Below are 26,780 nucleotides of genomic sequence, written 5' to 3'. Positions count from 1 at the left end.
ATAAATAATTGAAAGATATAGTAAATGTATAATTTTACTGTACTTCTTCATAGCTTAATATGTTTCAAGTTTCAATGTGGTAAATCAAAATGCTATTTTAAAAGCTCTGTTCCAATGAGATGCCTCCTAGGCATAGATTAGAATTACACGAGTCCTTTGAAGAATTAAAATGAAGAAGTAACTTTGTTCAACCATTCCATGATCACTAATATCAAGCAAAGCATAAGTCAGGCACATGGACATTGGTTTATCAATAATATTCACTATGTCACAGTGGAGCTCAAGCCTGGAGTTCCAGTAGGAAAAAAAAATGGTGTCCTTACTCTAGACAGTTAGCTCTTTCATAAGCTGCTGTTTGGGGATGATACTGAACTGACTGCATGAAGTCCTATATATAACAGCATATAATCTCCTATATGAGACTCTTGATCACTCACAAGAGTGGGACTGATTACTAATGGCACAGGAAAGCCCAAGTGGACTCAGAATACTCTTGTCCAGCACATGATGTGCAGTTGGAATGAAAATCCACAAGCTGGTCCACCAGTATGTGTACACCTCAGGCGGACACAACAAATGGACGAGGAGTTGGTTGAAGAACTGAACAGGAGGAAGAAAGGGGCCTGGATTGCCTTTTTTGTGAAACTGCCAAGTTATTTTATGCCTCCTAACTTCTCCCTGAAACAAATGTCTATCTTTTTAATACGGTATTTTCCCAGGGACACTGTATGGTTGAGAGTCTTGAACAAACAGAATAATTACGAATTACCCCAAAAGTAAAGGAAAGTGAGGTGGTGGAGACAAGCAGGCTGCAACATATTCCAAGCAAATAATTATATAGGAGAAACCGTTGCAAAAAATTTCACCAGTAAGTCAATCAACACACATTTATTAAGACTCCCATGTTCCAAGGACTTTGCTAGGAACTGAGGAAAACAAAAACAAAAATGGAAGTTCCTTATTTCAAGGCACTTACATCCTATCAACGGAGACAATAGACACACATACAAATATATCCAGAATGATTAGAAAATAAACACAAGATAGTTTTGGGAAGGGGAGCACAAGCAGACGTGGAAATAATGACGTCTAAATGAGATGGATGTATGTATGTGTATATACCTGGACGACAACGTCAATGATTCTGAGAGGAGAGGGAGATCAGGAGAGCCGCTCACAGAAGCTGGGGTCTCGTTAGAACCCAAATCCCAGTATCTGGCATCTGATAAATGCGACATTTGGAGGATGTGCCGGAGAAGCCACCTTCGACAGGAATGGACAAACGTCCAAAAGCTCGCTCTAACTGGGCAGGCATAATGGGTGAGCTTTACTCAAATCTGGGTATGCAACATAGAAGGCAAGAAAGCAAAGGCGGAACATAAACACAACACAGGCACTAAAGTAAAGGGAACAGAAAGTGAAATGTTCTTTTTTCTTTCTATTCAAAAATGACTCTTTGGACTTAAGTAATGTAACTGGAAATGGGCTCTATAACTTAAAAAGATGTGAAGGACTTGGACCACTCTCAGCTCCGGGATGCTCTCCTCCCTCTTCCCCCAAGTATTTTCTATTTCTATATTTACTTATTTTTGTAAATGTATCTCTTAATCGAATGGAAGTTCTCTGAGGGCAGACTAGTTCACCTTGGGTTTTTGGTGCAGGAATGGGCTCTATAACTTAAAAGGATGTGAAGGACTTAGACTACTCTCTGCTTCGGGATGCTTTCTTCCCTCTTCCCCAAGTATTCTCTATTTCTGTATTTACTTATTTTTGTACATGTATCCCTTAATCGAATGGAAGCTTCCTGAGGGCAGGACTAGTTCACTTTGGGTTTTGTAGCCCTAGCTTTTAGCCCAGTGCCTGCTATACAGGAAGCATTAAATAAATAGGGTGGATTGACTAATATTATTATTTTGCCAGAGAGGCCTACCACAGAATAGGAGACCTGACCCAGAGGCAAGAAAGTGCCACATTCAAGTCCTGCATCTGAGTCCCCAGCAGCTTTCTAACTGCAAGTCACAAAGGAAATGCCGACGTGCACTGGCAGGGAAGGTTTTATAACAGTGACCAGTCTTATCCCTATATTTTAAAAATCATCGGTCTAGCTGATTTTGTTCGAGAATATTTTCTGATGTTGTAAAAATGAACTTTCAATGTGCAGAATTTCATTTAACAACCAACATTTCATATACATACACCTATGTACATACATGCATGTATATACACATATAAACATTTATATGAAAAGTTAGCTATATAAATGTGCATATATACATATACACGTGTGTATGTGTGTGTGAGTGTGTGTATGTGTGTGTGTGTGTGTGTGTGTGTGTGTATTTAGAACTATCTTTTAAGGAGAGACAAAATCCTGACTACAATGATTTCTAAACACAAAATTTTAGTTTCAAGATCTCAAGCAACAACAAATTAAAATCATTTCATCCCATCATATCTCCCTTCTCCCTCCTCCTGTCATGGACTTTTCTTCACCCCTCCTGCCATCAGAGCCCTCTCACTGCACACTGAACAACAACAGGCTCCTAACACTTTTCTTAGACACAGTTTGTACCAATCTGCCCTCTAGCCATCACCAAATGAATCTTATTAAAAGGCCTCCTTTGATGCTGTCACTGCCTTACTCAAATCCGTCAATGATGCCCAACTTCTAAGAGACTAAAGTCCAGATCCCTTAACTAGACATCAGGAGCTTTTCCTCATTTTCTCTGTTTTTCCCTTTTCTCCTTTTCTTTTTTCTCCTTCACAAGCTCCCCCTTCTCTTTCTTTTTCCTCTCCCCCTTCCTTTTTTTTGCATGCACGTTGTATGTACGTATGCATGCTTGGGTACACATACACATTTGAGTGTACACATGATCTCAGTATCTAACATGTATTTATATATCCATGGGCTTGTGTGTGTATATGCACATGTGCCTCTATGCTGTATATGTGTATATAATACATGCCTCTGGGTCTGTGTGCAAGCGTGCATGTGTGGGTGCCCTCAGCTGGTCCCCGAACCTGTAACTCCGAGGCCGACCACGTCGTGCACTGTGTCAGAGCTAGATGGAGCTGCCCGGGGCACCTTCCAGCTTCCCTTTCGAAGTGGACAGATGGTTCTGCAGAAATCTGCTCCCTACACATCTCTGCCTTTATCCACCGATTCCATCTTAGTCAGTGATGTGGTAGCTTTACTAGGAGTGTATTTTCTTGTACACAAATCAACAAATTCAGCCAATCTGTTTTCCACTAACTAACAGATTCAGCCAATTCACAAGTGCAGTTTTTCTAATATTTCTTAGCAGACATTATGATGCACAGAATGACTATTGCTGCACGTCGCGTTTTCTTTCTTTCTTCCTCTCTTTCAATGAAGGACACAAAAGAATGAGGTTTACAGGTCTTTAGGGTGCAATTTGCTAGTGTAAATGTCCCAAGTTGCTATTCTGACCCACCATAAATATGGCAAACGAAAATAAGAAATTTAACTACGAACAAATGCAGGGTCAGCATATCGATGTTCATACACAAAGCTAAGTGTATGGGCTCTATAAATTCACAGATGAGCTAAGATTTAAAAGGAATAGATGAGAGAGACAGACAATTGGGGAGGGAGGAGGAGACAGAGAGAAAAGAGTAAATCATACACAAAACAGCCAATAAAAAAATAAAAAAGCAGTTAATATACATGAATAATGGATGTTTGATTTAAAAGCAGTTTACTCCGATATGATGTAATTTTTGACAATCAGCCAGAGAGACTATTTTGCAAGTCCTTGCCAGAAATAAGTCATAGCAGAAGGGCTACTAACACAGCTATGTCTGTGAACATGTGGAAAATTGACTTTCATGCCATCCCAAAGGTGACTTTCTATTGGCAAACAAAAACTTCCATCTCAGGTGCACTTAGCGGCACTAACTAGCAATCTGCAAGGTTTGAAGAACTTGCTTAGTGAAGCAATGACCACATCCTTTCAGCTCCCTTAAGTAGAAGCCTCCTGGCAATCCCCAAGCTACACTGCTCAGGTTAGCTACAATCACCTGAGCGACCCACAAAGCCAGAGCCCCTCGCCTTTCCTAGGGTTCTGCTCAGAATGAAAGGGCCCACAAAGCTGAGATATGTCAGTGATGGTACAGTATCCCTCCATGTAGCCAGGCATGGTGTAGGCAAGAACTGGGTAAGCTTCCCCACCATCACTTGCCAATGCACCTGCAACCCCTGCTGTTCCAGCCCTGGCCCCTTCCTGGGCGGGCGCTGCCAACCTCTCAGGACTGTGCCAGGCTTGGGGGCTTTGTGATATGGACAGATGTCTACAAAGGGCTAGATCGAGGCCAAACTGGTGACTTGTGATCTAACCTGCCCCAACTCTAAGGAACAAGAGGTAAGCTGGGGGGAGACCAATTCCGACTTCTATTTTTTTCCCTCTCCACACAATCATGTGAAGAGATTTAAAAAAAGAACTAGCCTAGATTTAAGGAGTATGAAATTTAAGAGCTTATTCTCCATCAAAGATCCTATGTGTCAAGCGTGCATCTTAAGCAGGCTGTAAAAGGAAGAGTACTTGACTCAGAGCAGGAGATGGGTTCAATTTAATTCAGTAACAATTCAATTAATGAATGGGCATGGCCATGATATAGCAGCAACAACACAGAACACTTGGAGCCAAGAAATCGGGACCCCCTAAGATTTCCTGGGAACTGCCCTTTTCTAAAAATTTCCATGCCCCGTATCAGGGGAAGCAGACATGGCTAGTGACAAGAAAGACCGGGAGTGTGCAAGTTCTCTAAAGCAAAGGGAGGAGAAGGGGCCATTGTCCATAGTGCCATGGGCTTCAAAGAAGTTAGGGACTAAGGGGGAAGGAAAGAGAAGATTGGATATGGAGCTGGAAAATCATGAGTGATCTCTGAGAAGGCACATCTTATGACAGGAGCAGAAGTCAGGGTTAGGGAGAAAATGGGTAGTTTCCCAGATATTTAATATAGATCCCCTTCCCAAGAACATTGGCAGTAGAGAAGAGGAATACATTAGTAGCTAGTTGGGGTATAGAGGATTAAAAGAAAAAACAACAATCTGTTTTTGAGGGTAGTATATAAATATAATAGAATATTATTATGTGCTAAGTAATAATAAAAGGAATAGATAAGAGCAAAATTCAGGAATACGGGTATGAACTAATTGAGTGATGTGAGCAGAACCAGAACAATTTATATTGTACAGTGATTAAATCTCTGTAAATAAAAAATAGTTTGAAAGCCGACCACGATTCCAAAGGACCCATGATGAAGCAGGCTGCCTCAAAGAGGAGAGGATAAAGGGGCAGAATGAGAAACTGGGAGAAAGTGTGTGGGCTTGTTTTGCTTAATTGTGCTTTTTTGTTACAAGGGAGGGTTGTTGTTTTTTTTTTTTTTTTAAATGGTGTATGTGTGTGATGGGGAGAGACATACAGAGGGGAGGGATAGAGCAAGAGATGCCAAAAAAGGGAGGGGAGTTCAGAAGGAGCTAGACAAGAGATGAATATGTTGAATTTATTATGTATTTTTTAAAAAACAAGTGTTAAGTAATCAAGGTTTGTCATTTCACATACAATCCTCATTTTATGTTCATTGTATCTGGAAATGTTCACGTTTGTTGTTTTTTGTAATGTTCAAAATAATGAAATTTTTTAAAAAAATGTTTTGTTTGTTGGGGGCAGAGGGAAGAAAGAGTCAGTGAGGAGAGAAACTAGATTCCTGAGAGAACAATAAATCTGTCCGGACCCTGCGAGACTCAGTTTCCCCATCCATACAAATAACCATAACATCCAAACTATCTCCGTCACAGGAAAAGCATGGCCATAAGCAGAATTACCAGCTGATTGTCATCGTTATTGCTACATTGAAGGTGACAGAAAGTGAAGATGAGTACAGTGACACTGACAGAGGGGTTCAGGATGACTGATGGCAGTGGTGGGGTGGAGGAGGGGAGGAAGAGGATGGCTGACCCTCCCACTTGGCTTTCAGGACAGTAAGGTGCTCCCTCTGCCTCAGCTCACACGTCACAACCACTCTGGGATGTCATGCTCCCAGGAAAGGGTGGTGGACGATGGAGCAACAAGGGGAGGGGCTGCTCTGCACGCACCCTGGGCCCTTCCAGCTCCCACAGGGGGCTCCTAAGACCCCCTGATTTTATGGAAGGGGAAATTGAGGCTCAGGGAGGCGACCTGATTCAGACTTTATCACAAAACAGGTTCAGGGAAGTGAGCAGGGAATATCTATGTCATTATGTACTCGGACAAAGGCGCACACAGACACAAGGCAGACACACACACAGACATGTCACATACAGAGACACACGAGTCAGAGAAAGACACAAGTCAGGTACACACACAGAGACACGAGTCTCACACACGCACATCACACATACACACGCAGACATACAAATAAAAAAACACACAAGTCAGGTACACTCACAGACACAGTCCCACCCACACCACATATGATATGTACATGTCACACACACCATACATCACACACTCACATCACACACACACACACGCGCGCACTCACACACACTCACACACTCTCACACACACACACACACTCACACACACACTCTCACACACACACACTCACACACACACACTCATACACACATACACTCACACACACACATACACTCACACTCTCACACACACTCACACACACTCATACACACATACACTCACACACACACATACACTCACACTCTCACACACACACTCACACACACACTCACACATACACTCTCACACACACACTCACACACACACTCACACACACTCACACACATACACTCACACACACTCATACACATATACACTCACACACACACTCACACACACACACTCACATACACACACATACACTCTCTCACACACACACACACACACTCACTCACACACTCACACTCACTCACACACACTCTCACACACACACTCACACACACACACACTCACACACACACATACACTCTCACACACACACTCACACACACACACACACACACTCACACACTCACACACAGGTGCTGGTCGGGCACTCACTCCCCAGCCTGGGGATCGCCCTTGGGCTGACCCCTCCCGGGCCAGGACTCAGCACTGATAACGGTGACAACAGGGCGCTGTGGGGGCTAAGCGCTTCACAATGATCCCATCTGATGCTCACACCAGCCCATGTTACAGATGAGGGAACTGAGGCAGGCGTGGGCCACCGGCGCTCCGCCCTGTGGGGCCCCCTGCTGGACAAATGTCCATCAGCCACGAAGGGGACACTTGCTCCGTCCAGTCAGACCCGAGTTCCCACAGAACAGTCTTTCTCCTAAGCCCTTAGCGCGGTGTTGGACACAGTAAGAATTAATAAACATGTTTCCATCCCGTGATACTTGGTTTAATAGCAAAGAAACCGAAGCTGAGAGTAAATATTCTGAAACCTCTGACCTGAGAAAGACCCACAAGTGAAAAATGCACATACATACACATACACTCACCCACAGGTTATCCATAACGTGTTTTATGTAATTAGGTTACACATGAGTATATACAGGTATAAGGGTGTACACAGACACATACGGGTGCATATGAAGCAGGATTTTTCTCCCAGGCAAAAGCCATGAACTCACCGAGTTATTTAAATGATTCTGTTTCACAAATCCGAGGACGCAGCTGGAGCAACGGTGAGAATGCAGTCAGCAGCGCCGATGGCCGCGGCAGGCCTGGGGTGAGGCTTACGGGCAGCCCAAAGAAGCGCCCGGGACCCCCCGCGACCACGACCGGAGACACGCCGGTCACAAGGCCAGGACAGACCCCGGGTGGATGCCGCAAAGCCTCAGAGCAAAGGCAAGGCTCTCGGTGCCTGGGTAAATGTCCTGTAAAACTTTACGGCCAAGTCCAGCCGCCCTCGGGAGTGGGGACACCCTTCGTCCGTGAAGGACCAACAGGGTGTTGGTCAGCTCCCACCGGCTCGCTGCACCTTCCATGCCTTGCTCTGAGCCCCACAAAATGCCCATCTGCCCCGACTGCCAGCGGGGGCTCCTCAGGGATCTCCACGTCTTGGACATCCACTCGTCCCTTATTTCTGAACTCTTCTGTCCAGCATGTCCCCCCCCTTCCCTTCCCTGTACCTGCCCTAAGGCATGAAGCACGCGTGACTTTGAGGGTCTCTCCAAGTTCTCCAGAAAGAGTAGTCGTCTACTCCCTGGCTCCCCACCTCTCCTCTAACTCCTGCCCTTGGGATGACCCTTCATCTCTGAGGCAGCTGTCACAATAAAGAGAGCAGGAAGCGCCGAGTTCAAATCTGACCTCAGACCCTTCCTAGCTTTGTAAACCACCGCTGTCTGTCTCTGTTTCCTCATCTGTAAAATGGGGATCATAATAGCAACTACTTCCCAAGATTGCTGTGAGGATCCATAAAGACAAGAGCCCTAGGCCTTCCGACCCAGCACCCTTAGCCTTTTGTTAATAACAAGACAAGCAAATTCCCTTTCTTAACCCCCACCCCCCACGGAAGGGAGCCTGCTTGCGTGGCTCCCATTCACATGCCCACCCATCATATTGCTGCAAAAGCCACACCTTTAAGCAAGAAGAATAATTCGGTGACACAAATCCGAATTCTTCCAAGTTCTGACGGACTCTCCCATGAGCACATGCTTATTATTATGGACAAGCAAAACGAAGGAGATGCAAATTTCACATCAATGATTAGAGAAACCATTAGAGAAATTAGATCCTAAATAAAGTTCTAAGGTTCAACCCAAGAGCCAAAATGGATTAAGGAGGCTGATGTGTATTACAAATCAATGTAATTGCCTTAGAAACCTGGTTAGGGCCTGACAAATATCAGTGTCAATGACATAAAAGATAAAAATGGCCATTGTTATTAGTACATGTCAGTCAAAAGCCAATCTTGTGGGAGATCAATGTCGAGCCTGGGGTTAGGTGATGAGGTCATTCCTAACTCTGGGAAGCCATAAGAGAGGGAGAACCGGCAGCAAAGTTTAAGGCTAGATCTCCCCACACCTTCATCTGGCTTTGTACAGTTGAATGTCTCATTTAACAAATATTTATTGAAGATCCACTTGGTGCAAGGCACTGCCTTTCCAAGGCTCTGTTCAGAAATCCAGTTAGTGGAAGAGTTCCCCTCCCAAGTCTCAGTAGATCTATCTTTTCTGCCTTCCACATACTTAAAGATTTCTAAACAATACCAATATCAGATAACCCCAAATCCAATCATCTAACCACTTTACTCTTTCATATTGCCTTCCTAACTGTGTAAGTATGCTTAAAAAAGAGAGAAAAACAAAAGCAAAAACAACCAAAGAGATTATAACTATACAAGGCCAAAATCAGAGTAATTTACAAATAAATAATCTGCTGAGATGGTAAAAGGGAACGCCTTTTGGAAAATGTCACACAAGGTACAAGGTTCCTGCCCAAAGAAACCCCAAGTCGACCTAGTATAGTCTCAAAAGTCTCAGTCTCTCTCTCTCTGTCTCTCTGTCTGTCTCTCTTTCTCTCTCTCTGTCTGTCTCCCTCTGTCTCTGTCTCTGTCTCTCTCTTTCCCTTTCTCCCTCCCTTCCTCTCTCTGTCTCTCTCTCATCACTAGAGAAATTAATTTTTAAAAATAATCTTCTCATAAGTGTGGACCACAACATAGCATTTCCACTCTTTCTGTCACTGTTTGCTTGCATTTTTGTTTTTCTTCTCAACTTATTTTTACCTTCTTTCTAGATTCAATTTTTCTTGTACAGCAAGATAACTATAAATATGTATACACATATTGAATTAAAGGTATACTTTAACATATTTAACATGTATGGAACTACCTGCCATCTAGGGTAGGGGGTGGAGGGGAAGGAGGGGAAAAGTTGGAACAGAAGTTTTTGGAAGGGTCAATGTTGAAAAATTACCCATGCATAAGTTTTGTCAATAAAAAACTATAATAAAATGAAAAAAATAACCTTCCCTATATGTACTTTTTGTAGAATCACAGCTCAATCCTGGGAGCTCTAGAAGCCCTACTGGGCCATATTCATTTCTATGGGAAGCACAAGAGTACCAGGAAATACTGGTGAACAGGCCGGATATTTCACCATGGAAAAAATAATTTTCTTTTTAATTTCAAACATGGAAGGGAGAAGACTTAGCACAGCTACTAAACTGCCAATGTCTTATGGCTCAGCCACACTGTAAACTACCTCGTTCAATGTAATGATGAAAAAGAAAGGCTGCCTATATGTTTTGGTATGTATACAAAAAAAAAAAAACAACACAATCAAATTGATGAGCAATAAATTTCTGATTTCAAAGGCTCTCTCTCTCAGACAGATATTTCAACTCGTGACCAGGGTAAACAACCAATCCAGAGTCTCTTCACGTACATGTGTGGGGAATAATTATCATAATAGACATTAGTAATTAATTTCCAGTGTGATGTCAGCTAGGGTAGCAGTGCCAAGCAAGCGTTCTTGTCAAACACATTCCAGCCGTCTGGATTACTTCACTCACATCTCCCTGATTAGGATGCGCGTGGATGTGCTGCCTAATACAATCTGCCAACAAATGCCCAATACTTCAGGACTAAATTAGGAAATATGTCCGAATCCAAGGAATGATGCTAAGAGCTCTAAGTGGATTTCTCCCTTCCTTTATGAGTATGAGAACCATCACCAAGATAAAGCTCTCGACTGAGGCAATTTTATCTTCTAGCCTCCCACCTCTGAGAACAAAATTAGATTAGAGTGACAAAAGAATTAATAAAGACAATATGGCATCATAAGTACAGCTGACTACTGGAAATATTTACGGGTGATTCAGGGTCTCTACGGTGTAAAAATAAATTTGAAGGAGACATTTGGGGCAAAAAGGGTAACATTAATGGATTTTCCACTTGTTTTAAATCCACACTGCAAGGAAGTTTTCAGATTAAAATCAACTGGTCTTGTCTGTATGCTCTGAAATCAGGTGACAGGTTAAGAGCTATTGCTTTCAGAGTGTACCTCTGTGTCACTGAGGCCTGAAAACCCAAGAGGGCAAGTCCAAAGAACATGAATCAGGTTCCATCTAGATTAAAAGCCATTTTAACAGGATTTTCTCCACACATCATGTCTCCCAGAAGGATTTGAGGCCTGATGGGAAAAAAAAATAAAATTCTTTGGAAAAAACTAAAGACCAAAAATTTTAATTGCAAAGAGGTCTAGTTGAAAGAGAAGCTTTAGAAGAAAGAATCAGTCCTTAATCTGGGAGTCCTTTTTATGTAAAATTTCTCACTGAGTCAACCAACATAATCACAGCAAATAACAGAAAAATGATTTCAAAGAAAAGAAAGCTTGCTTAAAAGCTGTAACAAGGCATGTAAATAGCAGCAATCTATATAGCTAGTATTCCAGGCAGTTTGCCCATGACACCTGAAATGCTCACCCATAGTCCCCTCTGCTTTTTGGCTTTTCCTCTTCCTTCTTGGGTCATATAGGTTCTGCCTCTTCCACGGAGGATAGCTCAGATTCTCCCCGATCCTGTCTGGATCTCTACTTTTCCTATGCTTACCTGTGATATGTCATATCACTCCCGGCAGAATGTGAGCTCACTGAGGACAAAGCCTAAGTTGTTCTATTTTTTAAAACATTTGCATCCTGAGGGGCACTACCTTGGCTCATAACTGGTGCTCAATAAATGCTTTCTGAGTGAACAAATGAAGAAGGCGATGATTGGCCTCCTCTGCCATTTCTACAGTCTCTTTCCATAGTGCTGTCTCTCACTTGCCAAAGCTATTGTGCTTCAGCCTCCACCTCTGGCCTGGGCCACTCTCTCTGGCCCGAAGTACCTGGTTGGTAAGAGATCCCCACATCCATTCCAGCCCCTGCCCCGCCATCTCCCTGCCACACCGCTCTCACACTCACCCATCTTTCCTGCCACTTGTAGCTATGGCAACGGTAATTAAACAAAGGTGGCCATTTCTGGAAAGGTCACCTCAATCAATGGCCCTGGGACTCTTTCACCATCCCTATGACTTCCCCTCACCACAACTCAAATCAGTGGTGTTCCCCCATTAGAAGGTACAAGTGTATCCCTAGGGTTTTAGCCCCAGGCACAGAGTGGGTGCTTAATTCAGGCTTTTTTATGCCTCCATGCAACTCTAGGTAAAGTTACTTGAACTGACTGTCTCAATCATCTATCTGCCCAAGGGCAGGGACTAAGCCAGATCAATTCTTGACATGCCTTCTACTTCGATTTATGATGATTTCTTTCTTTTTTTCCCTCTTTTTTTTTTTCTTAAAGCTTTTTAGTTTTCAAAAGATATGCATGGATAATTTTTCAACATTCACCTTTGCAAAATCTTTGCAAAAAAAAAATTCCAATTTTTCTTCCCCTTTTCCCCACCCCCTTCCCTAAATTGCAAGGATTCTAATATATGTTAAACATGGTAAAAAAAAAATTGTAAAATCCAATATATGTATACAGATTTATACAATTATCTTGCTATAAAAGAAAAATCAAATCAAACCAGTTTTTAAAAAAAGAGAGAGAGAAGCAAAACAAAATGCAAGCAAACAACAACAAAAAGAGTGAGGATGCTATGTTGTGATCCACACTCAGTTCTCACAGTCCTCCTTCTGGGTGCTGATGGTTCTCTTCACCATAAGATCTTTGGAACTGGCCTGAATCATCTCAATGTTGAAGAGCCATATCCACACGATGATTTCTTAACAGAATCTCCTCCACCCCTTCCAATGGCCAGGCCTGTGGCTAGCCCTAATTAGGGCTTTGTGCGCCTCTGACTTTGCCGGTGTCAGGACTTCTGGTTCCTCCTCCCAGCTCAACTAGATACGACGCTGCAGGGTCTGTGAGGCTGTTATACCCATCACCTTCACCCATTCCTTTACACTACGTGTCTTTATCTCTACTTTGCAGTTAAGGAGACAGTCTCAGAAGAGTGAAATGACTTGCTCACAACAGTTTAAAACACCAGAGAAAGGATCAAAACCTAAGCAATGGCTTACACCAAGGCCAGGCTTCAACTGACCACCCCAGGCTGCTCCCGCCAATGTGAGAGTCGCCAAGGGACTCTGGGAGCGCTGTCCGAGACAGGACAGGCTAGCTCTCCATCCTATCACTGCTCTCCCGTTGGATAAGTGGGACTTCCTACCAGACGGAGGGTTTGGGGGCAGCTGGGTTCAGCTGGTATTCCCCATACCCTGGTTTAGAAGGAAAGAACATCAGCAGGAGAAGGACAAAGGGAAGAGCACTGATTATGGAGGTTGCCGAGCGTTTGGTGAACTAAATGGAAAGCAAAGGGGTGGCCAAAGGCAACCCTGCCTCCCATGCTCCCTCATCCCTTCTATGCCGCTTCTCCGATTCCTCACAAAAGAGAGAAGGGATGAGCAGAGAACTGTGCCAGCTTTCTTTCTTCTGCATTCTACCTATGTTTGAGAAGTCAACAATCTCTAATTTATATGCATGCTGGAAATCGACAAAGAATAAGTTACTTTCAAGGTAGTCCAAGGGAAAATCCCTTTTAGTTACTCCCTTTCTTTGGAAAACTCAAGTGAAAACAAGGATGGGCTATTTATATAATCTATTTACATGAACATTTTAGATCTTAGAATAATACTTCCTAACCAGATCAGCAACACTAGCATTACCTGATCAGGTAACTGCATTAAGCCACAAACTACAATAGGCTTCTAGAGACACGCCTACTTCATGGGCCTTGTTAACACTTTATAAAAGCATTATCAGATTTGGAAGTTTAAAAGACAGTCCAAAATTCAATTTTTGTTTCTGGATTTTGTCCACAGCAGCCCTCGTTCCCTTTTGTCACAGATCATCAGGGCTGAACTATAGATAAAGTCTGACTTTGGACTCAAGGTTCTCTCTCCTGAGCATTCTTCTGAGTCCTTGAAGAAAAGCCAAAAGTGCAAAAGCTAATGATCTCATATTTGATCTCATATGAAATGTAATAAAAACAATCAAACTCTAATTTAAAAAAAAAAAGTTTTGCATATGTACTCAGTTATATAAACCTAAGTAGTCAAAACATGATATTCATCAACATAAGGGTAATTCTGCCCAACGTTCAAACTTGCGTAAAACTGCCAAGAGCTCTGCAGCTTGTTGGATGTCCTACCCAAATTTAGTGTACTCTGGTAAAACCTACAGACCCTTCTCAGAATTTTGCATGTTGCCTCTATTCACAATTGAAGGAAAAGTTATACTGCAGTTAATGAAAAGAAAGAGGTGAGGTTTTTTTTTTTTCTCATACAAGGTTATAAATACCCTAAAATCTACCATGGGCTTCTTGGGTTGTAGACCCCAGGATAAGGACTCCTGACTTAGGGCAAATATCCCAATAAAATGTTTTGTGTTAGCTTTTTATTTTTATTATTTTTTGTAGTCATTAACACGTTTTCAAATATCAGCTATTTGGTGCATTCAAATAAATGAATCCATTTATCCGTTTTGATCAGATTATTCAACAATCCTTGTAGTATAAGTACTTTCACTATTCTACAATTCTTAATTTAAAAAAAAATCAGTAGGTGACGGAGGAAACAGAGAATCTGATGGAATACAACCTAAGAGAAACAAGATTCATAAAGTTAATGTGCTAATTTTTTTTGTTGGGCTTGAAAGGGGACTTTTAGATGTGAAATAAGACTCTCTATTGGGGTAGCTCCATTTTAAGAGCTAGCTGGTGAATTATAACCATGGCCATATTTAAGCAACACTTCCACCTTAACCTATATAGGAAATGCTCACCTTAACTGGTTTCTCATTTAAACATACCATTTATCTTTGGCAGTTACATTACAGGAATAAATTCAAATAAATCAAAGAGAAATAGATCCCCCTGGAGGGTTAGATAAATGAAAAATGATCTGAAAGTACAAAGAATAAAAGAATTCAAAGGGCAACTATCCTGCTTACTTCTCCTTAGTTTAGCAGACCAAAGACAAACCTAATATACTGATCCAAGGTGTGAGAAGCTACTTCCTCTACAAAACTTATTCTCTCAGTGACTTCTCAGCCAAGTTGTGATTCAAGAAAAATGAATGACCACAAAGACCACATCCTCTCAGAGACTGTAAAATTGGCTTGGAAATAGGAAGATGGTTTCCAACTTACCAAATACTCTTGTCTCAGAGGAAAAAGGCCAGACACACTCCTCAGCTTTGCCCAAGATCAGGGTCAGTACTCACAGCATAGACATCCTGCCTCTAAGTCCAACCCTCTGCACCAAACCGTGTCTGCTCCCCAAAGAAAAATTTGGAGTAGAATCCAGCACAATTCATTTTGGGGGAAAGGACATGGGAGATCATTTAGCTCCGCTACCTCATTTTAAAGATAAATAAATGAAGGCACTAGGAAATATATTAGTCTGGATTCAAACTCAGGTGCTCTGATGCCAAATCCAGGCTTTTTACTGATATATCTTAATTTGTATTTGAGGAAACTGGGCCTCTGAAAGACTAAATGGTTTGTGTCAGCACACAGCTACCAATTGTCAGAGCTGGGCTTCAAGTTCAATGGACTCTCCACTGTACTATACTGATTATGTGTCAAGAATCAAAATAATCAAGAGAAATGAAAATTGTAACAACTCTGAGTAAGCACCTCACTCTCACAGATAAGCTAATAGGACAGAAAAGAGAAATGATAAATGTTAAAAGGGATATGGAAAAATTGGGTATTAATGCGCTATTGGTGGAGTTGTGAACTGATCTAACCATTCGGGAGAGCAATAAAACTGCAACCCAAAGAAATTTAAAAAAAAAAAAGGAAAATTACATATTTGAACAAAAATATTTATAGCAGTTCTTTTTGTGATGACTAAGAATTAAAGATACCTCTCATTTGGGGAATGGTTGAACAAGTTGTATATATAGTGTAATGGAATAATACTGTGCTATTTAAAAAATGAAGATCAGGATGGTTCAAGAAAAACCTGGGAAGATTCTTATGAATCGATGCAGAGTGAAGTAAGCAGAACCAGAAGAACATTGTATATACAGTAACAGTTAACACTGTAAGATGATCGATTGTGATTGACCGCTATTCTTAGCAATACAATGCTCTAAGACAGTTCCAAGGACTAATGATGAAAAATGCCATCCACCTCCAGAGAAAGAACTGGTGGTGCCTGATCGCAGACTGAAGCAGACTTTTTGCCTTTCTTTCTTTTTCTTATTTTAGGGATTTGGGGGGCATTCTTTTTCTTTTGCAACATGGTTAATATGTAAATGTTCTGCATGATTGCATATGTATGATCTGTATCAAATTGCTTGCCTTTTTAAGGTAGGGAGGGAAAGAAAGGAAAAAAATTGGAAGTAAAAACGTTAAAAAATGTCTTAAAAATTTTACAAGTAATTGAGAAAAATATAATAAATTTTTTAAAAAGGGGGAATCATAAGAATCAGAGACCAAGAAATTCAAGAAGTAGATATTAGCATGTAATAGATTAGATACTAATATAATCCATGAGGGATTGGAGGTATAAAAAAGTAACCTGCAATTTCCATTATTTGATTGCACTCTTTCCTTTGAGGTAATTCTGCTTTTCAATGCAACAATCAAAATTAAATAATTTAATTTTTATATATGTATAGCACACTATGAAAAAAAAATCCAATCTATTTTGTTACACTACAAAAGTTTGAAAAAAAAATCAATATTATCATCAGTGTTGCTATCTTATATCATTGATTTGCAAAAATCCAATTGCCAGAGGTAAGGAATAAGGAAAGATAAATTCTTTTTCCAAAAAAAAAAAAAATACAAGTTGTGCTTAACCTGGTCATAAAGAACAGCTCCTATTAGTAATTATGGCAATCTAACAATGAGAAGAGGTTGTAAAAAGGTAGGGAAAAAATTATCTCTTTCTCCAGGAAGATTCAGGGAAGGGAGCCCTTGGCACTCTGAATTCAGAGACTTGTTCTAGAATGAACAGAAATCATTTTTTCCCAAGAATCATACTATATGTTTTCTGGATCTTCTGCTCACTGTCAGCAAGATTCAGAGCCCAGAGAATTTTGCGTGTGTGTGGGTATGGGGTATGTGTGGCTGTGTGTGTTTTAACCTTCTCCCCACTAAAACAAAGAAAAATCTTAAAAAAAAAAAAATTTCTGGAAGAATTCCATAGATCATATGATTATAGATTTAGTGTTGACAGGGACCTTTGAGATCAAGTTGACCAACCCTCTCGTTATATGGAGAAGGAAAGTGAAGGCCCTGGAGAAGTGATGTGCTCAGGGTCACATAGGTATTAAGTGATGGAGCCAGTACTCTGACTCCTAATTCACAGGTCTTTCCACTAGAAAATGCCGACATCTATCCAAACCTAGATCTGAACCCATAGCAACATTTAATCCACGACTGTAAAATTTAACATTTATTATCACTAAATTTTAATGAATTAGATTTGGACTATGCTGTAATTGGTTCAGATTTTTCCAGAACCCCACTCCAGTCATCTGACATACTGACCATCTCTTCAGCTTTGTAGCATCTGTGTGCCCTTCACACTAACAGTCAAGTAAGTCAATGACAAAAAAAGGTTAAACAGCACAGACTCCGGGGACACTCTCCTAAGTACATCCCTCCAAGGCAACAGTGACTCAGAGACAACTAATCTGAGTCTGCTTATCTAACCAGTGCTCAACTGACTCCATCCTACAACCAGTGGGTTCACATCTCTACATCTTATTCTTAAAAATAACAGAAGAGACATCATCAAATTCTTGACTGAAATCTAAGTAAGCTGTTAACTATAGCATTCCCCTAACCTATTACAACAGAGGAAATGTGGTTAGTCTCACAGGACCCTTTTTCAGCATCACCTTGAATTCTTTCTGGCCCCTAGTTGGCAGGATATATTCTTTTTTCCTTTTTTGAAATTAGTGACATTGGAGATTTTTTCTAGACCTGAGGCATCATCTCTCTATGACTAGTCTAATTTCAGGAGCACTATCTTGGTCATCATTTCAGGAAGGTCTCTCAGTATCCTGGGACACAGTCTACTCGGGCCTGATGATTGAATCCACCAAAGGAAGAAGGCTGCTCTCTTACTGTTTCCTTATGTTGCTTGAGTTTCAATTCCCTAGTAGCCAACGTTGATCCTTTCCCATCCAATCCAAATACCAGTCTTTTAGGAAGGTAGAAGAGAAGCAGAGTAAGAATTGAGAAACTCCATTTACTCTGTTTCTGTATTCATCGGCCCACCTTCTCTGAGGAGCAGGCCCCAACATCTCTCTGATTCCTCTTTTTTCCAGTATAATTCAGAGAAAAAAAGCTTCCTGCCAGCTTCATCTCCTAAAAGCCAAGGAGTACAAGAACTGAAAAAATAGATTTAGAAGCCCTGATCTAGTTCAACTTCCTCATTTTAATTCAAAATCCAGTGCTTGTCCATTACACCCTATTATTATTAGCATATTATCTTTCTATTGCAAAGATTAGCAAAAGAGTGAGTAAGGAAAAGATTTTATCAACAAGCCAAGCTATTTATTTCAGTGGCTCAGTTTGACCAGTGCTAGAGAGAGAATTCTCATATGGCATAGAAAGCTGAAGTTTCTGAGTTCTCTTTTGGATCTAAGATTCTCTGAATTGCAAAAACCCGAACTCCTTCCATCTCTGATCTAAGTGTTATCAGAATAATTCCATTTTTCATTAGCCTTTGAAAGAATGTCAAGTTCCATCTTTCCAAATTGACATCTGACTATTCTCTGTACCTTGTTTCCTTCATTCATCCATCCCAAACTTTTTACACCAAAAGCTGCCTCCTTGGAAGAGACGTCCAGACATGTGACAGGCTGGCCATACACAGAGTGAAGAACTCGGCTTGGGTTCTCTGCTTTCAGAAGGTATACGACATCTTCAGTAGCTGCAACTGCAACAGGATGTCTTCCAGTATCTGGAATCAGATGAAGAAAGTTGACCTATTAAAAGAAAAGTTTTGAAAATCTTTAATGGTTTAGCTGAAATGGCTCGTAATATCAAAATTAAAAAATGCAGCCAGATCTACATGTACAAAAACAGTAGTTTAGTAGTAATTAGTAATTAAAAGCTTCCAAACCATCTCTTCGGCTCTTTATGTGACATAGGTGGTACTTAATTCTTAGAAGGATTTTATCTTCAGATGAGGGAAAATAAACAAGTAACCTTCATCTTCATTTCATTACCATATTCACGTCACATTTATAGATGAAAAATTAAGTCAGAATTTAGTGTTCTGCCCAACATTTCAAAATGGCACCTCACTGACTAAAGAGACTAGATAATAAATCTAGACTCTTATAATTCTATATTCTTTGCTCTAAACTTTAAATTATATGAATACATGAATAATTTCAAGGTGAAAAGACTGTTTTCCCCTCTTATAGGTAGGAGTTATTTGCATGTTTCTATTTTTGATCCCACATAACTAGCAAATTATTATGTCTACAATTTTTCCTAATGTGAAATTTTCACTATATAGAATAGCCTGCAGTAAAAAAAAAAAAAAAAAAAAAAATCTGGATATGAACCACTCTGTTCTCTTAGAAGAATAAACAGTATAAAAGACAGTACTCTGACAATAGGCTAAGAGGTCAAAAGCCTAAATTCTGAAAGTCATCCAAGAGAGCTTGAAAGATAGCAAACACGGGTGACCTTGTTGATCTTCAATTTCCACAGCGTGAATAGCACCCTAACACCCCATGTTATGCAATTAGCACAAAGGATGTGCATTCTGTACAAACACTGGAATGTTGCCAAACCTATCTGGAAAAAATAAAATGGCACATCATGAGAGTAGAGAGATGCAAAAAGTATAGTATTTGCTGACAAGTCCCCCCTTCTCCCTGTCCTGGAAAAGAAATAAATATATATCTTAAAAGTTGTCTTATAATATAGTTGCTTGTTTTCTTTTCCTGGTTAGAATCTTTCCTTCTCTTTCTGCTAAACTACAGCTTCCAGGACAGAATCAAAATAGAAAACTGCTTGGCTCTCTCTGTTGGTCATTTAAATTCTGTTGAAATCTTAAATTATGTCCAAAACATCAGTGAGCTGATTGTGACATTTATGGGTAGCTAGTTACATCTCCTTCAGACAACATAAGAATATTTGTCTTAGTAGCTTTTAGTGACCATATATTTCCAAGATGAGTCTTAGTGTTTTCACACACACACACACACACACACACACACACACACACAAAACCAAGAATAACCTTTTGTAACTAGAAACAACCAGACTTCTATTTTCATCCTGAATTCAACCAATTCAACCTCTACTACCTTTGAGAACAATAACTTCTTAAGCAGTTTTACTATGAGAAACCAGGTTTGATTGTGAAAGGATAAGAGGGGGGTGTGTGTGTGTGTGTGTGTGTGTGTGTGTGTGTGTGTGTGTGTTCTTATCACCAAGGACTTAAAAATATACAACCCTAACAAGATTTCTGCCAGGAAGAAAAGAGATGGGAATTAAGACTTATTCCAATCCTGGCCAATGAATCATGACCTCATTGTTGATTTTTTCTGCTCACTCTTCTAATGCCAAAATCAGTTTGTTTCTTTTAGATCTAAATTCATCATGTTCAACTCTTCCTCCATATCTTTAAAACTGTATAGGTTCTTTTAAAAAGAAGAAAAAAATCCTAGATTTTAAACCAGTCTGAAATAAATCGTAATCTAAAGAAAATACAGTTTCAGATGTGGCATCCTGTGGCAACCAATTAACCAATTAACACTGACTTAAATCTGTGTGCACTCAAGAGTTACTCCTAATTCCACGTGAGAAAATCTTGGGATGAAGAAAGCCAATTTTCAGTCTAATTTTGACCAAAAAATTTTAATTAAAGAGTGGGAGGGATATCTCCCTCACCATATGGACTTGAATGACACTATAACACTCATTTTCACTTGATTTTGGGGCCAGAAACTGATCTCAGATTTCTAGGGGTGAGGGACTAGTCCATCAAGGCACAGATAGCACCAAAGTCTTCAATGGCTATGACTATTGCCAGTCTGCTTAACATTTTCCTCCTGTCCGGAAGGTTTCTTTTAGGGCCAATTCTACCCACCAATTATATGCATGGAAGAGAAAGTAAATGAATGAGAAACTCACCAATTTCTGTATTTCAAAATTAGCTGCTGTTTCCCAATATCCCTTGTCATTGGGGCATTCCACTCTGACCTCAGAGCCAGATGCTGTAGCAATTGTGGCACCCTCTAGGCTGAGGGCCAATGCTTGTATCCTTAGGTTGTGCTGGTAGCAATGGACAGGATCACGACCAATCATCAAACTCCAAACATTAACAGTCCCTGAGCAGAGACAACACAAGCAATGAAATGAAGAGCATTAAACTATTCAAAAGATCGAGTTTTTTTGGTAGTAAACAAAGAACTGGAAAATAAAGTAGATCCCTCCTGCCAGGGAAATAACTAGACAAGTTGTGCTACATCAATCAATCAACCTATAAACATTTATTAAACACCTATTGTGTGTCAGGCACTATGCTAAGTGCATGAATGAAATGGATGATTTTTATACTGTAAGAAAAAATGACTATAACCAATCCAAAGACTGATGAGAATACCTATGTGAAAGGATACAAAGTGAAAAAAATTAAACCAAAAAAATATATATATTATAGATATAGATATAGATATATGTATATGCATGACTCCCACAATGTAAATGTAAAGAGTAACACGAATATCAAAAAATGAATAATGATTCATTGTAATTATAATGTTAAAGTATAGATGACAAAATATATCTAACTTTTCTTTGTAGAGGTGACAGAAGTAAGTATATGGAACAATGCCTATAACACCAGACTTGACTGATATGTTGATTGAATTTGCTGAACTGTTTTTTCCCCTTCTCTTTTTTATTCTTTGCTACCAGATATGGTTCTTAGGTTCTTAGAAGAAATAGATGTATGTTTGGAAATAACAAAACAAAGGCTACCAATGAAAAAAAAATAAGAGTGACAAAGAAAGGAAAAACAGGAACCTACAAATTGGGTTGATTTCTATGTAACCAAAATATAAGGAACTCTGAAGTTTCCCAAAGAATCTAGGAAAAAAAACTGAAATTAATCTTTAATTACTGGTACCTGATATTCATGCTCAAACCATTGTGTTTTTCCCAAGGAGCTTTGTTATTCTTTGACCTCAATAATGATTATTTAAATCCTGTTTAAAATTGTAACATTTTTATTTTTCCCCAGTTCCATTTAAAATAATTTTTACATTTGTTTTTAAAACTTGAGTTCTAGATTGTCTCCCTTAGCCCTAACATTAGTCCCCATTAAGAAAGCACATGTGAAGTTATGCAAAACATTTCCATAAAAGTCATTGTGAAAGAAAACATAGATCTCCTTCTCTAAAACAAACGAACAAACAAAAAATCCTCAAGAAAAATAAAGCTCAAAAAAGAAAGAATATGCTTCAATTTGTTGTCAGACATAATCCTTTCTTTCTCTGAATATGGATAGGATTTTTCATCATAAGTCCTTTAGAATATTCATGGATCATTATGTTGCTGAGAATGGCAAAGTCATTCATAACTGATGATCCCACAACATTGCTATTACATTGCACACAATACATTTCACTTTGCTTGGGTTCATGAAGGACTTCCCAGTTTTCTTTCTAGGTTTTTCTTAGAGTATCCTGCTAATCATTTCTGATAAAACAAAAATATCCCATCATAATCATTTACCACAATTTGTTTACATCCCTTTTAAAAGTAAACTTTTCCATCTTTTTATCTTTTTCTTCTTTCTGCATTTTTATTTTCCAAAGCATACAATGATATTGTCTTTTTCAAAGAATCTAGTGTTTGGAGACTTTCTCCATTACTATTCTAAATTTCCTTTTTTATCTTTTTTTTTTCAAGAATAATAATTTCTATCCTAATTTCTTCCCTTTTCATTTATTATCTTTCTTTTTGACTCTCATTGCACTTTTGAACCATTCTGTTGGTTCTTGAAATTATTCTATTTTCCTTTTCTCAGGTTCATTATAATTTATTATAACATTTTGCTTTTCCTTTAAGAAATCTTTGTTTCTAAAAGTACTTACTTATTGTCTGTTTCCTTTTCTAATCTGTTCATTTTTTCTCTTCTTTATCAATGTCTCTGTTGTAATATCCATAATGTCCTTCTTATGAAAACTCTTCTGTTTCCCCTCTTTTCTATTTGTTAATTACACTCCTTGTTTTGCTTTTCTTTCACAAAGATCCTTGAAAGGGCCTTGTGCCTCACAAGCACTTAAGTATTTGTTTTTAAGTTACTGTATAAGTGAATTGTTCCTTTACTCTATTTGTCACATTGCCTGAACTTGGCTGTCACCTTTCAATCCATGGTATCTTTCTTTCATCTCTTATACTCATTACCCTTTCTAAAGTTTTATTTGCTAGCTTTTTAATTGCATAAAAATTCAATGTAAGAGTAAAATTCAAATACTATTTTTCCCTTGTCCTTCTTGCCCTCTCTTTTAGGTACTGGGCTCTGCCATGCACAGTCCCTTACCCCTCCCTGGCCACAGCTCTTTGCAGAGCCCTGGGAAAGGGTATAAGAGACTGGGGATATCTGGCTTAATCATTCCTGAAGACAGATTTCCAGAGCTCTAGCAGGCCTAGAGAGGCTAGAGCTCCACATTGAAACTGGAACATGGACCCTGAGCACAATGAAAGCGATGAATGAGTAGTTCTGGGTACAATGATCTGGGCCTTGAATGTAGCCATTTGCCTTGTGGGCATCCCTTCCTACTAACTACATTTTTCTCTTTGGGACATTTCTGAGACGTATAGAGAGCAATGCTAAGGTGCACTCTCCTCCACTCCTCATAAAGTAGGTTCCTCTTTTCTGGAAAGCTGCTGCTGCTACCCAATAGTACCTCCAATAACTATCCTTTTCTTCTTTCTGCATTTTTATTTTCCAAAGCACACAATGACACTGTCTTTTTCAAAGAATCTAGTGTTCTAGTGAAGGAATCCTACAACAAGATACAAACCCTAAATAGGAAGCTGGGTTCATACTTTGTTACCTAAACATCATACTGCTCTGAATTTTCAGATTTTATTCCTCTTACAGCTCTACTTTGACAAAGTGGTAAAACCTATGGCCTCCTTAAAATCAGACACAAAATGCTTGTGTAAATGCAAAAATAAAAATAAAATAAAATGTATTGGGAATACAAAGGAAATAAGTTGTATTGAAACAGTTATCAAAATATTTTTTAAAACAAGTTCATAAATCTCAGGTAAAGACCTGTGTTCTAGAAGCATTTAAGAAAGTAAAGAATAAAGAACTCTCTAGCCTTCCCTGATCCTTCTTCTTAACCTAGCCTCGTGCCATTTTCTCCCTGAAGCTTACCCTGATTCCCTCAGCTCAAAGCTCAAATCTCCTCTTTGTTCTCAACCCTATTACTTCATATCACAAAATATGTTTTTATATACTCTACTCCCTTAAGACTGCAATTCAATTTAATAACCATTTAAGGACTATTCCTATAAGGCCTTTCCTAATTCCCAGATGCTACTGTATCCCCCAATATTTTCTATATGTTTGAGTCACCTCTCCTGTACAGATCAGCTTTTCTTGGGAAGAGAAAGGAAAGGAAGAGAGGAAGGGAGAAAGGGAGGAAGGGAGGAAGGGAAGAAGGAAGGAAGGAAGAAAAAAGGGAAGGAAGGAGGTAGGAAAGAAGGAAGAAAGGAAGGAGGGAAGGAAGGAAGGAAGGAAAGAAGGAAGGAAGGAAGGAAAGAAGAAGGAAAGAAGGAAGGAAGGAAGGAAGAAGGAAGGAAGGAAGGAAGGAAGGAAGGAAGGAAGGAAGAGGGAGAGAAGGAGGGAGGGAAGGAAAGAAGGAAAGAAGGAAAGAGGGAGAGAAGGAGGGAGGGGAGGGAGGAAGGGAGGAGGGAAGGAAGAGGGACCTTGTTCTCAAGAACCTTACATTGTACTGCCTGGAAACTGCTGCCAGAAAAGATCTCTGTAGTTTTCCATCTTTTTCTCTTTAGCAATAGAACAGTGCTTATAAATGGCAGAGAATTAGTACATATGCTTAATTTGTTTAGTTTCTATATACCATGTCATGTCTTGCAACTCAATGAAAATTCCATGGCTAAAATTATATCCTGGTACACAAAAGCACAACCCAGATAAGATAACCCAAAGTGTAAAAAAATGGAACCCTCTTCAGACCCCACTCTGACCCTCACTTCTAGTTCCAGTTCAATTTATCCTCCAAAATCCATTAAGAGAAAATGACACAACCCAGAATTATGTGAATCTGAGTAAGGGCTTGTTCTGCATAAGATTTATATAGTGTTTAGAATAATACAAATGCTCAATAAATCAGTCAATATTACTAATTTCTCATGTCTCTTTTGTTCATTCATAAATTCATGTCCATTTTCCTGCTATTTCTTATCCTTAGAACACACACGTGGCTTTACGTCTTTCTTCCCTTGACAGGCCATTCTCAGCTCTTCATTCAATATGTTCTGTTTCTTTCAACTATAAGAGCTATAGACAGGGGCCTTTATCATAAAATAACATATGGTCCAGAAACAATAGAAGAATAAACTTAGGTTGGTTTACAAGCATTTCCATCTGTCAGTAGAATCAGGACATGATCAGAAATGAAACAGATCCCTCTTCTTGAGTCAGAAGTGCCTTAATTCTCCAGTGTAGTGTGTTGTCTTCACACTACGTTGAACATAAGAAAGTACCTATATTTGCCAATGATTCTCACCACTTTAATTCTGTTCTATGTACCTCTTATTTTCCTTTTTTTATTCAGAAGAACAAAGTGAATGAGGAGCGAGCATCACAGGGCGAGAGAGCACAGGAAAACTGAAATTCTGTTGCACCTGCGTCCAAGGTGTGACTGGTACCAACTATGACCTGCACAGGAGCTACATAGACTCCATCTCTCTACCTTAGTCCAAGGCTATGGCTTCCCCAAGTCTAGTTAATGCTTCATCTCCAAATCTTTATTTTGAGGCAACCCAGCAGGCAGTAGAAGGGAATTTCCTGGAGGACTTCATCCATGTGAGTATCCCCTCAAATAACAGGGACAGGAGTCCTGCCATATCTCTCCAACTGTCTCAACTCCATCTTCACTTCAGTCTTTCAGCTTCTACCCCAGATGGCAGAGACTTTTTTCATGGATTATCCCCACCCCCTCAGGAGCTCTCTATTGTATTACAATGGAAGTTATTTGAGGACTAGGTCAATGCCCCTAAATGTCTGTTGACTGGTCTCTCTCCCCTAGAAGCCATTGCTGAAAATATACATCATACTCACCACTGCCCCTAGGGTAATTTATCATATTTTGGCCACAACAAGTAATTAAACAAGAAGAGACCAAAATTACTTCCAGTCCAGTGTCTACTATTTACACAAAGCTGGAAGCACATCCTAGCAAAGAATTATAATTCCATAAATATTTGATTGGTGCACATTACCAAAATTACTCAATTTATTTAAATTGCAAATTATTTGCTATTTATTATTTCTACCATAATAGAATGTCAGCTACATAAAGACAAAGACTATTTTGATGTGGTTTATGTTTTTTTTTTTTTTCCAGTGTATCCCTAGCATGGAGCCAAGACTATAGTCTTGTATAGTAGGAGCCTAATAAATGCTGGCTGAATTGACTTCATATGCACATTGGCAAGACAAGCAGGGGAAAGATGTCTGATGGATTTGAAGTTAAAGGGACTGGGTTTAAAGCCAAGTTCTGCTAGGGATCAGCTGTGTAGCCCTGGGCAAATGATTTC

General features: G+C 39.7%; 1 protein-coding gene across 1 annotated transcript in view; it reads right to left on the bottom strand.

Moving 5' to 3' along the window:
• Positions 1–26,780, bottom strand: part of FBXW8 (F-box and WD repeat domain containing 8) — a 107,071-nt gene that overhangs the window by 20,132 nt on the left and 60,159 nt on the right. Inside the window, exons 6-7 of the mRNA XM_051972865.1 lie at positions 21,111–21,307; positions 18,737–18,943 (exon numbers count right to left, since the gene is read on the bottom strand). Of these exons, the coding sequence (XP_051828825.1) occupies positions 18,737–18,943; positions 21,111–21,307 (404 nt within the window). The remainder of the gene's footprint in view (positions 1–18,736; positions 18,944–21,110; positions 21,308–26,780) is intronic.

The sequence above is a fragment of the Antechinus flavipes genome, chromosome 1 (genome assembly GCF_016432865.1).
Source record: "Antechinus flavipes isolate AdamAnt ecotype Samford, QLD, Australia chromosome 1, AdamAnt_v2, whole genome shotgun sequence".
Lineage (NCBI taxonomy): Eukaryota > Metazoa > Chordata > Mammalia > Dasyuromorphia > Dasyuridae > Antechinus > Antechinus flavipes.
The sequence above is the reverse complement of the archived record's forward strand: the minus strand, read 5'-3'. Positions and strand labels throughout refer to the sequence as shown.